Source organism: Bemisia tabaci, chromosome 2 (assembly GCF_918797505.1).
Source record: "Bemisia tabaci chromosome 2, PGI_BMITA_v3".
Classification (NCBI taxonomy): domain Eukaryota; kingdom Metazoa; phylum Arthropoda; class Insecta; order Hemiptera; family Aleyrodidae; genus Bemisia; species Bemisia tabaci.
The window spans coordinates 19,588,211-19,604,934 of NC_092794.1; the positions used below are offsets into that span (position 1 = coordinate 19,588,211).

The following is a 16,724-nucleotide window of genomic DNA, read 5'->3' on the forward strand; positions in this document are numbered from 1 at the left end:
ATTTACAACCGAAATTGTTGATATTTATAAGCCTCTAGTTACACAAAAACCACAAAACTTCCGATTTATATAAATTATACGTAAGTGTCTGACAAATCTTTCCTCGGTGACGGAGTAAAAAACAACATCTTTCAAAATGTCGTCGGATACCTCGAATTTGCATTCGGTGGTTGATGCCTTGTTAACAATTCTCAGTGATGTAATCGGTACTCAGCCACGCAAAACATATTTTCTGGCACTTAAGATTTCAACTGAACATTTTATGATTTTATAGTTTTATTTTAAAAAAAATGGACATTGAAAATAATTAAGCGAACATAAAGGTCACTATGAACTCCCAGAATTATGAGGGATAGAGATTAGAGTGCTTAATTAGGCAACTACAATATTACAAATGAAAAAAGTAGGCTAACCACGCAGAAACTAACCAGATAAAACATTGTGCACAACAATATATCGACAGTCAAAGAACGAAACTACGTGTCTCCATTGCTGTGTTTCAGAAGTTCCGCTCCTAAGTATATTTTATTTCTTCGAAGAGGGACAAGCCAACTTTTCAGCTTGAAATTTTTACAGAAGATTCTTCTCACCGAGAAGAGAAATCAAAGAAATTTTCAAAAAATTACGATAGTTAGTTTTCCAAAGAAAAAATAAAGTTATGATAAGAAGGCTAAAACGTTGCTAACTGAGATACGTGGTTTCGCACCTAGACCATTAATATTAGATGTCGCATAAAAAATCTGTTATTTGATCGTCTTGACTTTGTACTCGCTAATAGAATCGGTTATTCTTAAAAAGACTTACCTAAGCTCCAAATATGAATATACAAAAAAAAAAAAAAAACAGTAGAAACTGCGTATTCAAATGATCCGTTTTGAATTGTAGATTAATTAATTCATTGCTTTAATTTTTATAGCTCTAAGATTCAGAATGGGTCAATTAAGATATGGATTACCGCTTTCCTCGTAGATCCATTTCTGACGCTTGAGTCGTTTTGAAAATGAACGATTCAATTGTGAGCTTGACTAAATACTTTCAGGAATAACTTACTTTTCCAGCGATGACGGCCTGAACGGTGAGAACCTGGGCCGGTCTGTGGTACTCGAGGACCTCTCCGGGCAACACGTGCCCGACTCCGGGGTCGAACCATACCAGCTCCCCCTGGAAAACACAAAACGATTCAATTAAACAGTGGCTTTCTCACGCCGATAATTGATTTGCACGAGTATTCAACGACTGCTCAACTGCTGCAATTAGCTCCCAATCCAGGAGAGCAAGTAATTAGGAAACTACCGGGTAGACAAATGGAATAAAACAAATGCACAAGATGAAACTTCGTCATTTCCCTCACGTAAGAACATGACTACATTTCGATGTTGCCAAATTTCCCCCGTGAGAATTGCATTTTAACTGAGAGAATCTTGGGAATTTCCCACTGCAACAAAAACTGGAAAAAAAAACACATTGGATCTAGAGTCCAGACTCTTGAAAATATCGACAAGAAAAAGTACTCTTGATTTAATCAGAATCTGGCTTAAATCAAGAACCAAGCCTCTTAATTAAAGCGGATTTCGTTTTGATTCAAGCAAAAATCCGATTGAATCAAGAGTATTTTTTCTTGTCAATGTTTTCAAGAGTCTGGACTATAGATACAATGTGTTTTTTTTTCCAGTGTGAACTGAAGAAGTTACGGGCTACGTAGACATGCCGTCCGTTCCGGGCTCAGAGGCCGAAAGTTCCGGGTTCTGCGGCTGTAACTGCGACTGCTCCAGGTGCTACACGCTCGGAACTTTCGGCCTCTGAGCCCGAACGCGGAAGGTAAGTCTACATAACCCGTAAGTACGGCTTCCACGGCCGGAGTTTTTTTCCAGTGTGAAAATTTCACTGATTTTCGTTTTGCTCTCATACGAAAATCAGAAAAATTTTCAGCAGAAATTGAGCAAGTACAGTCTCGTAAAAAATTGAACTGATTGCGTCAATTCTGCAACCTTAGAATGGAGCTTTCCTTCGTTCGGAAACGGTGACTCCTACTACAATCCGAAAACCGCAAATTTGCACTCGGGGCAAAGATAAAAACAGAATAGAAAAATATCGCTAACTTTCGGCGGGTAATCCTGCATGCATTGTTTATTTAAGTACCTCGCATTCATGCGCAAAGGCGGGAAAGTTGAGATGCGGTTTATGGAAATGTATTAGTTTTACCGAAAGCTTCCTGAAAATCATAGGTTCCGTCGGAATGGCAAGGAAATGGAAAGACTTATTCAACGCATGCCCCTCGGGCTCCGTAAGTCTAAAAGAACGACAAAATGTGTCCACTATATAGTCGTAAAATCGGAATCGTGGGATGTGCTCTGCTTTTCATCCCCATACTCAGAGATTGCGACTTGCGAGTGGCTAGCGCATCGAATTTCCACCAATGAGATCCAGGTTCGATATTGGCGTATCATACTTGTGTAAAAGTTCGCGAAAGACACGATGGTGTCACTGGTTTTCTCTGAAATCATCTCCCGAGCTCAAAAAAAGCTCTCAAAAGGAGGCCGAAATGGAGGGGATATCCCACCCTACCCTGAGAATCCACGTCTACATCAAGACAAACTCTCCATGCAAAGATAGGGAGCAAATACATTAGCAGTGATGCCGTGTTTTCAGTTTTGGAGTCCCCAAATAAAGTGGTAACTCCGCTAATGTATTGGCTCCCTATCTTTGCATGGAGAGTTTCTTTGATGTAGAGGTGGACTCTCAGGGTAAATTGGGATATCCCCTCCATTTTGACCTCACTATGAGAGCTTCTTTTGAGTTTGGGAGTTGATTTAAGAGAAAACCAGTGGCACCATTGTGTTTCTCGCGAACTTTTACATAAGAATCAATGGTCAAATCGCAAATCCCTTACACACGCAACATCTCCATTCTGTTAACTTTTTCTTACTGCGTATTACTAGGGTAACCAGAGCAAGGTCCGACAAAATTGTATCGCGAGTATCTCGTCTCAAGGATGAAATCGTGGTTTTTGGCAACCCCTAGCAACGCCATATCGCGCGCGCGCAGAGCTGGAGCGAGGTCCCGAAGCGGTGTCAGCTCTGGGCTCTGCTGAGGAAGAACACCGTATGAACCATCAGGCGTTGCCAAATTTCCTTCGAAAAACAATGCATCCTCCAGGAAAATCTGTGAACATTTCTCCTCCGATTTTTCGGAAGATTTTGTTCGAAACATGATCTAAAAATTCTGAAAATTTCAAGGAAAAATATTCAAAACTTTCTTCAAAAATGGACGCTTTTTGAGAGGAAATTTGGCAACATCCGGATGCTCATACGGCGTTTCTGGGCCTGTGCTTAACGGCCGTGACGCCGCACAGTGGATCAAGTCAATTAGAGAGGTTGGATATTGATTAAAATGGACCACTAGACAAGGTACGAATTTAAGCATTCTGATACATGTTTCGAGACTAAAATTTCACATAGAACACGATTCGCACAACAAAAATTAGCGCAATTAACTCCTTACGAAGATATTTAATGATTCTTGATGCGTGAATTGAAACCACCCGGTCATGGAAACTCGATGCCCTACGTGATTCACATCGCGCGCTAAACGTTATCATGACAGTCTCTGCGATATAAAAATCTGGCAACCTCAATCTTGACGCTTTGGTTCAGCTGTAGCAAATTACTAATAGTTTGAACAACACATGGTGGGAAATGAACATTGCTCGATTGAAAAGCTTGCTGAAACCGTTGTAGTGCGCGATTCGACTCACGTAGAGCTTTGAGTTTCTTGTGAGCGGGCAGTTCGAATTCCTCGTAACCAATATGAAATAAAAACGTTAATATCTTCGTTAGGAGTTGGTTTCAGTGATTTTCGTTGTGTGAATCGTGTTTTACGTGAAATTCTGGTTAAGAAACATGTATCAGATTGCTTGAATTCGTATACCTTGTCTAGTGGTCCATTGCGAATTTCGATGTATATTTCGTCACATTTCAAAGGGTGCTTCGAGCAGGAAATGTCACGAGGAAACCGATAGACCCACTTTTAGAACCTCCAATTTTTGTGTAGACGGAGTTATAAGCGTTTGAAGTTTCCCAATTTTGTGCGACCTCTCCGATTGACTAGATGCACTGTGCGGCGTGGGCGCGGGATCGGATCCAGGTTGACGGCTGCTGAGCCAGGAAGACGCGGCGCGGCGAATTAACGAGTTGAATTGCACCCGTGTTTAATTACGATTACGCATCAAGAGCGATCGTTAATGCATTAATGCCTTATTACCCACACACGTACGCCGCACTTGGCGCAACCCACTTGCCCAGCGGCTCCGATCGTTTATGCTCCTCGCTCGGTATCGGCACCCGGTTCCACCTTTTAATCGCTTTTCCTCCGTTTCACACCTTTAACGCCCCGTTCACGAGGAGTCAAGGCCACCGCGCCTTCAGCTCCCGAAACCAGTGGAAAACCGTTTAATGAATGTACACACGGAGAAAAAGACATCGTGCATGAGACCCGAAGTTGGGGTCACATGGATCTCTGAAGTTTTCTGAACTAGATTCAGCGTTGAAAAGTTTTGGGAAAACGTATCTTGCATTTTCTCGCTATGACTCATCGTTTTCGAGATAATAGAGACTAATAGAGAAAATTAGGGGATAATAGGGGGACAATGGAGCCCCAGGGAAAGCTTTTTTGGAGGAAAAGTTATACCACAAAAACGTGTTTTTTGACCCAAAGAATCGACTCCTTCAATATTCGTACTTAAACCTGAGTCACCCTGCACGGAGAAAAAAACTTTGTGCGTGGGACCCGAAGTTGAAATCATATGGATCTCTGAAGTTTTCGGATCACGTATCTAAAAACTTGAAGCCCAGCTGCCGAAGTTCGGGTCAGACATCGAGGCACTTCGGTATGTACCGGAGTACTTCAGATGTGTCACCCGAACCCTTCGGTATATATCGAAGTACTTCAGATGTCTGACCCGAACTTCGGCAGCTGGACTTCAAGTTTTTAGATACGTGATCCGAAAACTTCAGAGATCCATATGATCTCAACTTCGGGTCCCACGCACGAAGTTTTTTTCTCCGTGCAGGGTGACCCAGGGTTAAGTGCGAATATTGAAGGAGTCGATTCTTTGGGTCAAAAAAGACGTTTTTGTGGCATAGCTTTTCTTCCAAAAAAGCTTTCCCGGGGGGCTCCATTGCCCCCCCTATTTTTCTCTAGTAGTCTCTTTTATCTCGAAAACGATGAGTCATAGCGAAGAAATGCAAGGTGCATTTTCCCGAAACTTTTCAACGCTGAATCTAGTGCAATGCCGTCAAAAATCAATTTTCGTCGCTAAAAACATTACTTTTTGCCACTTTTAGGTTCGATACCCCCGTAAATCCTCACTCAAAATGAATTTTCCCTTTATTGGAGGTCAAAAATGAAAAGAACGCTAAAAATTACTACCAGTTACCGATTTTCATTAATATTGGTTGATAAATAACATATTTGTGTTAAAAAGACGATTGTTTTCAACTTTGGGGGGCCGTGGCCTCTGGGGAAAGCGTTTTCGAAAAAAAATTTAAACCACAAAAAAAAGTCTTTGCTTGACCCAAAGAATCGACTCCTTCAATATTATTATATCGCCCAGAGTGAATCTTGGGACACTCTGTATCTTGGCGCTTACTTCCTTTTGATTTAATGTCAAAACCCACTTTGCCGAAAGGAATCACGCCCACTTTTACATTGTTTCTTATCCAGCTTGCACGAGCTCACCCCACTTTCCCTCACGTCTGTGGTTCCTTTTAGCATAAATACATCCACGTGACGCTGACACTGATCCCCCCCCCCCCTCCCCCATCTTGTGTCGCTGACGCGGCGTAACGCAGACTTCCAATGAACTGCACCAAGCACGCACCACACAAATTCTAAAGAACGGACATGCGGAACATAACCGAAAAACTGAAACGCAGAACCGCATTTCAGCGGTTTTGCGTCAATGAACGCAAGTGCAGTCCTCTGGATGTCTCACATGGAAATCCGAAAAGGTAACGTAGGATCGCATGCGCGAACGGTTTTGCGTCATGGAACGCAGTGCCGCTATTGGGCCGGCCCCATACGATACTTCGTCAGGACTATATGTGAACCTAACCTAACCTTCATTCAGAGCAATATTCGGTCACCAAAGTTACTGGTGACCTTAAAGGTACTGCACCCAGCACGCTCCGCCAAGTTCCTGGAGTGGAGTCATACGGAACATAGGGTAAACCGAAAACGGAAACGCAGAACAAAATTCTAACGGAGCTGCGGTCCTTTGGATGCACTGATTGAAATATTTGTGTTCCTGTGTTATACTGTTGGTTAATATAGGAAGTGAAATACAAATCGAAAATATGACTGTTGGGCAGAATAGAGTACCTAAATCGGGCAGTGCGGACACGCCGAAATATTGAGTCTTATCGGGCCTGAGAGGGCAGTTAACCTTCTAACTCCCAATCTTCAGATTCCAATATTAAATCAAGAAGAATCTTCATGAATGAACGTTCTTCCGCAGAAATACGTAAATTTTTGCAGAAACTAAGTCAAATACGTGCTTCAAAAACGACGGATTGTACAACGAGTATAATAATTATAATCACTCAGGATAATTTGAATTCAAAAGGTGGCTGCTCTTTAGGGCCTTAAAAGCTCCATGACCTAACCTTAAAATTACCAACATGTCCGCACTCTCCCTAAACAGACATTCCTGGGCAAAAACGCCGCATCGTGGCAAGTGGTCGCTGTTTTGGAACTTCCTTCACCCCTAATGATTCAATAAGTATAAAAGCTCTATCAACACTGAAACGGGTCGGAATGATTTTCGATCGGTGGAAAACGAACTGAACCCAGGTTGCGACGCACAGTGGATCGAGTCGATAGGAGAAGTCGGACAAAATTTGGAAACTCTGTTCATACGAAACTTCGAGGTTCTAAAAGTGGTTCCATTGGTTTCCTCGTGAAATTTTCTACAAGCGGCACCCTTTGAAATTTAAAATGTGACGAAATAAACATCAAAATTAGCAGTTATAGTCAAAAATTTCACGTCCGACCTCTCTAACTGACTCAATCCACTGTGCGACTGGCTCGGAGAGATGCGCAAGCTCAGAGAAAGTGGGCGCAGAGCGAGAAGAGCCTCGCCCTGGCCGAGCCGCACAATGGATCGAGTCGCAATGGGGGAGTCTGACAAAATTTGGACACTGTAAAAGCTCATAACTCCGTTCATACAAAACTTTGAGGTTTCAAAAGTGGCTCCATTGGCTTTCTCGTGAAATTTTCATCGTAAAGTACCCCGCACAATACAAAATGTAACGAATTAAACATCAATATTTGCGGTTTAAGTTAAAAATTTCATGTCCGACTTCTCTAATCGACTCGATCCACTGTGCGGCCGTCTGTGTCTCGCCGCAAAGGTCGCAGACTCATCGCTGCCACCGCGACCCCCTCGTCAGGCCGGCCTTATGGCTCCCATCAAGTTCCCATCGGAGTTCCGGTCAGAGTAACCTATACTATCTATGAGAAAACGTACGGTCGCACACTTGAAATACCGCCAGAAAAAACTACGCTCGGCGCACTCTGTAGGTGAATCTTTGGCGTTAGTCACCGAAGAAAACCACGTCACGCTGCTAAAATCTGGCTCTTATGCTATGGTTACACGCTCAAATTTCCATCAATTTCCGATCAAATGGTGACTGGTGAGCACCATCTACCATCAAATTTCTACGGCCTGCAAAAATTTGATGGTAGATGATGGAGCTGTGGGGCTCATCCTTCATCTGATTTCCACACAACCGTGCTTATTTCATGCTTATTCAAATCAACGCGCTGTTTTAATTAATTTTACTCATCAATCTAGATAACTCTTGACCGCCATCTTGGTCATCTTTTTGACCGGAATTTGACGGAAATTTGAGCGTGTACCAGGCCATACGAAACTAGTGATGGAATAAGAGCAGGCAAATTTTTTATTGCCTCATCTGAGAGTGCTTAAAGAGCTGATCGCGCAGTATTTTTTGTAATTATTTTCTGATATGGGAAACAGCTTATAATAATCTGTTTAAAAGTGAGAAAATTAATCGCATAGTGGCGTAATCTGGCGGCATTTTCCGTTTAAACGCACCTATTTTAGCAGACTTCATCATGTTTTCATGTCTCCTCCGATAATTGTTCAATTTTATTTATGAATTTTATCCTCGTGTTCAGTTCACTCAGCAGTTTCCATTGAACACGAAATTCATCAAAATTGCGCAAATAACACAACAGATATATTTAATTCCGAGAATCAGAAGTTCTTTCAGCAAATGTGTAGAATATTTTAAACTGAAAACGAGCTTTGGAAGTTCAGTAATAAGGCTTGAACTTGATCCTAGTGTCTCTTGTGGGATGCCTGTAAGAGCGAGAGAGATTGTTAACGGTGGAAGGGGGATATCCGCAACTGCTGATTGTAATTACTCGTGATTGATCGCATCTAACAATAAGTCATTCAGCTTAACCCTATACTATTCTCTAGTATAACTTTGAAGCTTCAAAGATTACCTTCCTCATCTTTTTGAGTGTGAAAAACGAGAAATATTTTCAAGCTAGAACTTATGACTCTTCCATTCTAACAGAACTTCCTCCGATTTGTAATCTTCGTTCCTGTTTGTGACATCCATGAGCCGCGTTGTCTTTAACTCTCTCTATAAAGTGACTCCACTGTTTCCTTGGAGGTGTCACCGCCGGAGCAGTGAAAAAATCAAACACTGGAAAAAAAAAACCCATTGGATCTAGAGTCCAGACTCTTAAAAACATCGACAAGCAAAAATACTCTTGATTCAATCAGATTTAAGCTTAAATCAAGAACCAAGCCTCTTAATTTGAGCGGATTTCCTTTTGATTTAAGCTTAAATCTGTTTGAATCAAGAGTCCTTTTTCTTGTAAATGTTTTCAAGAGTCTGGACTCTAGATCCAATGTTTTTTCCCCCAATGAAACCAAGGAATCTGAAGTCCCAACTAACCTTCCGGTATCGCCTCCTGCCATTGAGGACGACAGAACAGCTCCTGGTCCGCTTCGGTGGTCGCCGTGCTACGTCATAAGCCCCAAATCCGTTGGTCTCGTCGAACAAGTAGCACCAGCGCAATGAGCGGTCCTCCGGACGGCACTGAACCATCGTTGCAGAGCGATCCTTCTCGTCGTCGCTGAAGTCAACACCGTCCAGCACCTCTTCAGCACCTGGAGGCTCGGATCCAGGTTCATTCTTGACTCTCCTGGCGAGCGCCTTGAGTCCTCGCCGACTGAAGGTAAGCCCGGAGGTCTTGGGGGTGGTAGCCGTCGTCGAGGACGAGGTGCGGAAGGAGAAGTTGCCGCCGAAGGTTGAGGAAGGTCGGAGCCCGGCGGCGGAGTAGGTGGCGGAGCGGCGGCGGCCGGTGCACCAGGAGACGAAGCGGGCGCCGCCGGCCCCGCAAGAGGTGGACTTGGGGGAGTCGTCCGGGATGGCCGTCGTCGGGGCGTCTGCGTCGGCGGAGTCGGCCACGTGGTAGGAGCCGCGGTTCGTGAGCTTGACCAGCTCCAGCTCGCTCCAGTGGCGGCGGAGTTTCACCAGGCCGAAGCGCGGCGCGTGCGCTTTCGGGCCCTCCAGCGTGTGGCAGGACGGGGCCCAGAAGTGCGACATCTCCCCGGGACTTGGAGCTTGGAGAGCTACCGCATGTTTCCGCCGCAAAGGCTCTTGGCTGCCGATTCGCGGCATCGTCCGCCTTCAATTTCACTCGGATTTCCGGCACATGATTGTCCAAGTCACAAACTGCGTCTCCACGGGTGGTTTTCAAGAGATCGTTTGTGCGAAAGGAACTTCGGCGATTTTTTGCGGTTACCGCCTACACAAGACACGGCTCTTCCGTTCTTGCAACTAACCACACTTTGCAATCAAACTAATTATTTTAAAATTCGACAGCAGACAGGGCAAAATAAAATGATTCGCAAAGCCGACCAAATGTAGATAAGAACAAACAAAATGACACTCAATTTGCTACCGCTTCTCCTTCTGCTGTCAGTTGCTCTATGATAAAGCAACACAGTTGGAATCATGAGTTGGGAGCTGCTCTTGAAACAGAGATTGATACTGATTGTGAGTAAGTCAATATTTTTTGCCACTTCAAGAATGTGACTCCTCGCTGCGACAGATCGTGGGAGAACGTCCTGGAAGCACAAGGCCTTGGAGTATCCATCATTCTTTTACTTTCCTTCGCCATAATTTGACACTTTGAGCCCCACTAACGAGATTGTTTTTGGTTTTGCACCCTAAAACACAGCCCGACATTGACCGAAAACTGTTCAGATTTCAAATTCTAGACGTGACGTTCACATCTTTTAATTAAAGTCTTTCTCATTTTTCTGAGGCAACGATCCAAGCGATCCATGAACACTCCGCGTCCGTTAGTTAAAGATTAAGGACCAACTTTGGTCTCTTCTTTTCGAAAACTTGGTTCGAGAGTTCTATACACAAATAACGTCCACGGTCGAAAATTCCTTCAAGTCCATATCCAAGGACTGTAACTTTGGTGAAAGAAAATAGCAAATTACAATATTCTTCGTAAAATTGTCGCCTGGAAACCGACCACACACACCACCAGGAATCGGCATCAACAGTACAGAGTCGCTGCAATAGTAAGACAAATATTTGACTCGAATTAAAAGCCACCGGAAGTTGCAGAGCGAGCAATAACGCAATAACGCGATAAATAAGCAATAATGCTTCCTCTTAAATGCGTGTAATTCTGTCGAAAACCCATGAAATTAATAACAGCATTTAATTAGTCTGAATTATCACTCGTCTGTTTGCTGTTGATTCCTCAGAGCCAGACAGAGGTCACCGAACTGCACGGCAACCTGTTCCCGATGCTTTCGACCAAAACACTGCAACTTGCGTTTCCTCGGTTAGTTCTCGCCCACATAGACAAAATTCGAGCTATGGGTCAAGTTCTTCTTTTGTGCATCCTGGTCTGAGAGGGTTTCTGATGCTCTTTTACTTCCAAGTTTGTTCTAGGGCCAGAATGAGTTATATCATTGTTTTGCTGACCAGTTTCCAGTTTTGCGGTTCCAACTTTTCACAATATGTAAATGGTCAGATTTCTTCGGCTTTTGACTAATGCTCGGCTACAAGTTCGCCTACAGCTCAATTTTGGATTCCACGAAGCGAATGCGGCTATTCAACAGAGTGAACTGGTTGAACTCGAATAAATGTGTTCCGGGGTACATGCACAAGAATATGTGAAAAAACGATTTAAGTGATTGCATTTTTCACGAGGAACGAAGATCACGAATTTGGAGAAAACGGTTGCTATCTAAAATCCTTCGAACAAAAAACCATCTTTTGAATGACTTCGTTAGGACACCCGAGAAATTGGGAATCAAACGCACAGGGTATGATATAAATCAGGTCAATGCACTTGCACTTAGCGGTCGTGAAAGCTCCTTACTTGAACACCAATCAGATAAAAGACCAAATTCGATCAGAACGGACAGTTATACTTTGAAAACTGGAAGAAAAATAACTGAGTGTATCACTTCCCACGGTTTGATTGAAATCGCGCGATTAGCAGAAACACTGCCGGAAACTTGTAACATTGAACACGATACACCCTCAAAAAGAATGAAAAGCTCAAGTCATGATGGAACACACTTTGGCACAACTATCCGATAAGGAGATGCCCACAACATGAAGAGCAGACACAAAAAATCCGAGGCAGGAGGGCTTTTGGACGTGAACTTAGATTCCGATGGATTTCCGATGTTTTCCGATGGACTTTCGAATAAAGCGATGTGTGGGAGGCGTGGGCGTCGAGGAAAATTGGCGAGCGACCGGAGTGGACTGAAGTGGGAATCATAGGATTTGTGGGATGGTTGGGTGTGGATGCGGGAATGGGAGAAATGGAGACCAGAGAAGGGTGGGCACAAAGTGTAACAAAACACACTCTACTTCCTCTCGAGTAATTATAATTAACTCATACAATACTCATCTTCCCATGTTGACGAATCTATCTATTTCAAGAATTAAAATACTAAGTCTAAGTATCATAGAAGGTAGTCGCAATTTTAAAATTGTTTTTGGAGAACTCTAACAGAGACCTCCCCCACTAATATTATGATTACGGTAAAGAATAGCTTTCATTCATATGAGAATAAACCCAAAATTTTAAATCTTTGAGAGCGACCGTTTAAAAGTTAACCCGGGGGGAGGGGGTGTTGGTGGTGGTAATGTCCAGACTTTTTGAACAACATGTACATATAAGATAAAAAACTGGACCTGCTGGCGCCGACATGGCTACTAAACAGTGGCGAGGCGTGAGTGATCGATTATCGATGTTTCCCCATTTGAAGCTTTAGTAAAGAATCGATTATTAAGATGTTTGTTGCGAACACCCTGTTTATCGATACTTTCCCAATCAATCGATAAATCGCAAAGCACGCCACACCAAAAGAGGGAGCCACGACAAACCCGGAATGCGGTTAGAACCGATATCTGTTCCCGCCCGGAAGAATCCATGAATAAAAGTTTTCGTTTTCTGCAAGACATGACTTAGGGAGTTTTCAGCCCTCTGTTACATTTCTATGGAAATGTTTCGGATTTTTGCACTTTCTGGACTTTGTTCGGAACTTTTGAAAAACTTTTAAAAAAATCCTGGAAGTTTTGACGGTCATGGAGTGGGAGAAATCGGAACAAAAGAGTTCCGAATTCCGGAACTTTTGCCGGTCATGAAATGAAAGCACTGAGTTATGCAAGCAGGTAAGAAAGAAAAGACGCAGGGTGTTTACCTTGGTGAGATCGGAGAGGGCGAGGGTGGATGTCATAGTCAACGGGAGTCGAACGTCCTCGTTCTGTAGAGACGGCATCCTGTCGGTCTCCCGGTTTCACTCTCCGTTGACAAACACCTGCAACAATCATCGAACGCATCAATACAGAGATACATTCATTCGCTAGGGAAAATATTACCACAAAAAACAAAACAAGAAAAATACATATGCGCTTCGTAAGAGAAGAGAGAACGATACTTAGAGCAATAGAAGATGTCTGGAAACTCTTACGACAATGGAGAAGATTCCATTAACTTACTTCAAGAAGTCCAGCGGGCTGATTGTTGGAGTTGATAGACAAACCTATTGACAAAGAAGCCATGGGGAGTATGGAGCGATCCTATTAGTTGAAATGGGTGGTCGTTACAGACTAAGGGGAAAAATGATGGACTAACTGTAGGGTCCTCGTGGATTGGCGTTAGGTAATCTATCATTTACCTCCTTTGTCCATTGCAACCACCCGCTTCCACCAATAGGATCGCTTTATTCTCAGTTAGTTATCTTTGTCCATCGTTTTGTCTATCACTTCCAATAATCAGCCCGCTGGTAGAATAAGACGAGGCGGACCTTATCATGCTGATACCTCTGTCAACATAAACCAACTGATGTTGATAATAACGCCTTGATACAAGTATTCGTACTCTATGGACTCGCGTGTTGGATATGAAGAAATGGAAGGCGCTTTGGTTACTCTGGCCCATGAAGTAGTGCACGCAGCAGGCGTACACGGCAATATGAAATTCTCGGATAAAAACTGGCACACAGCAATATTAAATTCACGGATAAAAACTGAGGGGAATGGATATTTTCGCACCATTTTCACAAATCAGAATATTACATCTCACCGCCACACCGAGTCGTGGCAGCGCAATTTGTCGCTGCGAGCACTGCTTCGTGGGCTAGAGTGACCGGAGCGCCTTCAATTTTTAGGATGCAACGCGGACGCCCATAGAGCACGAATAGTTGCATCAATGCGTTAGTGCCGATATCATTGCTTTTAGTTCGGTTACCAATAATAAACTGTCGAGGGGAAACATCGTATAGACACTTGAGCATTTCCAAATCTCCTTATAAACTATTTTTAAAGTTTTCGGGACTTTCCTGCGCAATTTAATTTATGCTGGTTCTGAAAATGTCGAGGGAATATATACTCCTAACTTTCCTCCAATAAAATGTTTGATCAGAAGAAAATTGGCAACGTCTATGGATCTTCAAACGGCGTTTTTCCGCCGCATCGCGGCAAACTTTCTTTGGCACCCTAGGTTGCCAGGTTTGCCATTAAAGTGGATATTTTACTGGGGTCAAATGGGAAAACGCTGATTTTTCAGCATAATCTGACAACAATGTTGGCGCCCAAGAATTTGGCGGCAAAGAGGCGCCTCTTGGAACAAGTTGTGAGGGAAAAGAAAAAGAGAGGAGAGGGCCCCCGAGATACTTGAGTATAAGCTTTTAGTCTCAATGGAAAATATTAGAGTTGTAAAAAATTAAAAAGTTCATGTTGAAGGGAAAGGAAAGGGAACTCTGTGAAGTGCGCTCCTAGGGCTATGAGAGCGCCATCGAATGGGATGAATTCAGCCCCGGCCAATTTCGAGAAAAGCGGGGCAAGTGTAAATTTGTCAGCATTTTCACACGCATCATCTGGTAAACACTAAATGTAATAACATCTAATTGTTTCGTCGCTGACCAGGAAGATAAAACAGCCAAAAAATAAGTCTAATTCCTCCAAATAAAATAACGGCGTAATGACACACACCTAACGATAGCCCAACGCCTCCATGAATAAAAAAAAAAAAATGTCGTGTTAAAAAGCCGGAAAATTCACTTATTAGTCCCGAATTTCACGAAGATGGCACAAACGAAGTTAAAGATAAGCTCACCGTGCTAAGGAGGTTATAATAGCATTATATTGAATAGTAAGGACTTCCGGCGCCGCCGAATCAGGCTTTCGGTTTTCAGGCTCGGTCGTTTTGAAGCGGCTCTTCCATTAAACCGCACTTTTTCCGAGTTTTTTCTCCCTTTTTTTCGAAACTAAGTATCAACAGTAACCGACACGCGAAAGCTAGCACTATCAGTCTGCAGGCAGACGCAATGTTTTTCGTAAACATCCGTGTCGACACGATGTTCTTTTATGATATTTGTTCCTCTTCCAACTTCGCCTCAAAGTGGCTGAATTTATGGTACCAGGAATAATCCTGCCGAAAACGTTTGCATATAAAATTATGCCGGCAAGTTCAAGATATGAGAGATGACTTGTCGCGAAAAATTTAGTGATATCAGCTTCAGTAAACGCTCCATCATTTCCACGCGATATGGACTAGTTTCGAAACATCAGTTACCGAAAGGGCGTTTCCCTGAACCTTGAAGAATTAGCATGCCCTTCAGCTTAATCATAGCAGCAGTTTTTCCGCTTACTGGGAGCGAATTTCAAAAGTAGTGAAAACTGGCAAATCCTAATTATGTATTATAAATTATATAATTAAGGTATAGAATGAATATGAACATCCTATAACCAAGCAAGATATCCTATACATCCATGTCTAAAGTGCGTAACCATGCACGTATCTCTGTTTGCGACGTTGCAGACTCCCGGTCATACTTCATTTTTTCTTTAAAAAACTTGTTACCTTTCTTGAAAATTTCCATGATTTCAATTCTCTCTTAGTAAAATATTCCATTGAAATTTCAGGATATATATTTTACTTGTTGTACGCTCTGAGTATGCCTGCGGACCGATTATTGAAATTGATAAGCAAATCTATAGACAAACAAGGCAAAATGGATATAAAGGGATCCTATTGGTGGAAACGGGTGGTTGCAATGGACAAGGTCGAGGTAGGTAATAGACTAAATAATGGAAAACCACGAGAGACTCTTAAGTTTGTCATTTTCTTCCTAAGTCTGTAGGAACCACCCCTTTCAAGCGATGTAGAATTACTTCATACTTCTTATGTCTTCTTTATCGATCGCTTTGTCTATCAATTTCATTTATCAGCCCGTTGGCGCCCGAGGTCAGTGCAGAGGAGATCAGAGGGCTGATTGTTGAAATCATGGGTAGACAACGCGATAGATAAAATGGATACGGAGGGATCCTATTGGTGGGAGCGGGTGGTTCACTGGGAAAAAAAACCACATTGGATCTAGAGTCCTGACTCTTGAAAACATTGACAAGAAAAAATACTCTTGAACTTGATTCAATCAGATTTTTGTTTAAATCAAAAGGAAATCCGCTCAAATTAAGAGACTTGGTTCTTGATTTAAGCAAAAATCCGATTGAATCAAGAGTATTTTTTCTTGTCGATGTTTTTAAGAGTCTGGACTCTAGATCCAATGTGTTTTCTTCCAGTCTTGCAATGGACAAGGCGGTAAGGTAATACACTAACTAACAGTAACCCACGAGAGACCCTTTAGTTAGTCCATCATTTTCTCCCTGGGTCTATGAGAACCACCCAAATTAACAAATAGGATCGCTCCATACTCCTAATACTCCGTACGTTTTCTTCGTCTATCACTTTGTCTATCAATTTCAACGACCAACCCGCAGAGGCGCGTTTTGTGGGAGTTCCTTTCGACTTTAAAGGATTAGGTTTAGTTGTCCTTACCACGTATTTTTTGTTACTTCAACCTGAACGTGAAATCTGCGAATCCCAGCGATTTAAAAATGCATGCTCGTCAGTTTAAGCCGACTTGAGTAACGGCGGATTGAGTATAAGCAAAAACACTTGAGCTGCGAGGATGAGTTTCGAATTAGTAACGCTGGAAGGTAGAAAGGGAGGGGGGGGGGGGGGTGTCGGCGCATTAGCCGCGTGCCAGCAAGGCCGTCCGTCATTCGACCGGGCTTTGGAGCTTGAGGGCTTCGGTATACTCGGGGTCCTTGTCCTCTGCCCCCCCCCCCCCCCCC

General features: G+C 43.0%; 1 protein-coding gene across 1 annotated transcript in view; it reads right to left on the reverse strand.

Annotated features, from left to right (window-relative positions):
- Nucleotides 1-16,724, reverse strand: part of Myo10A (unconventional myosin 10A) — a 67,113-nt gene that overhangs the window by 33,714 nt on the left and 16,675 nt on the right. Inside the window, exons 2-3 of the mRNA XM_019059654.2 lie at nt 12,788-12,904; nt 1,051-1,161 (exon numbers count right to left, since the gene is read on the reverse strand). Coding sequence (XP_018915199.2) covers nt 1,051-1,161; nt 12,788-12,865 — 189 coding nt within the window. The 5' untranslated portion in view covers nt 12,866-12,904. The remainder of the gene's footprint in view (nt 1-1,050; nt 1,162-12,787; nt 12,905-16,724) is intronic.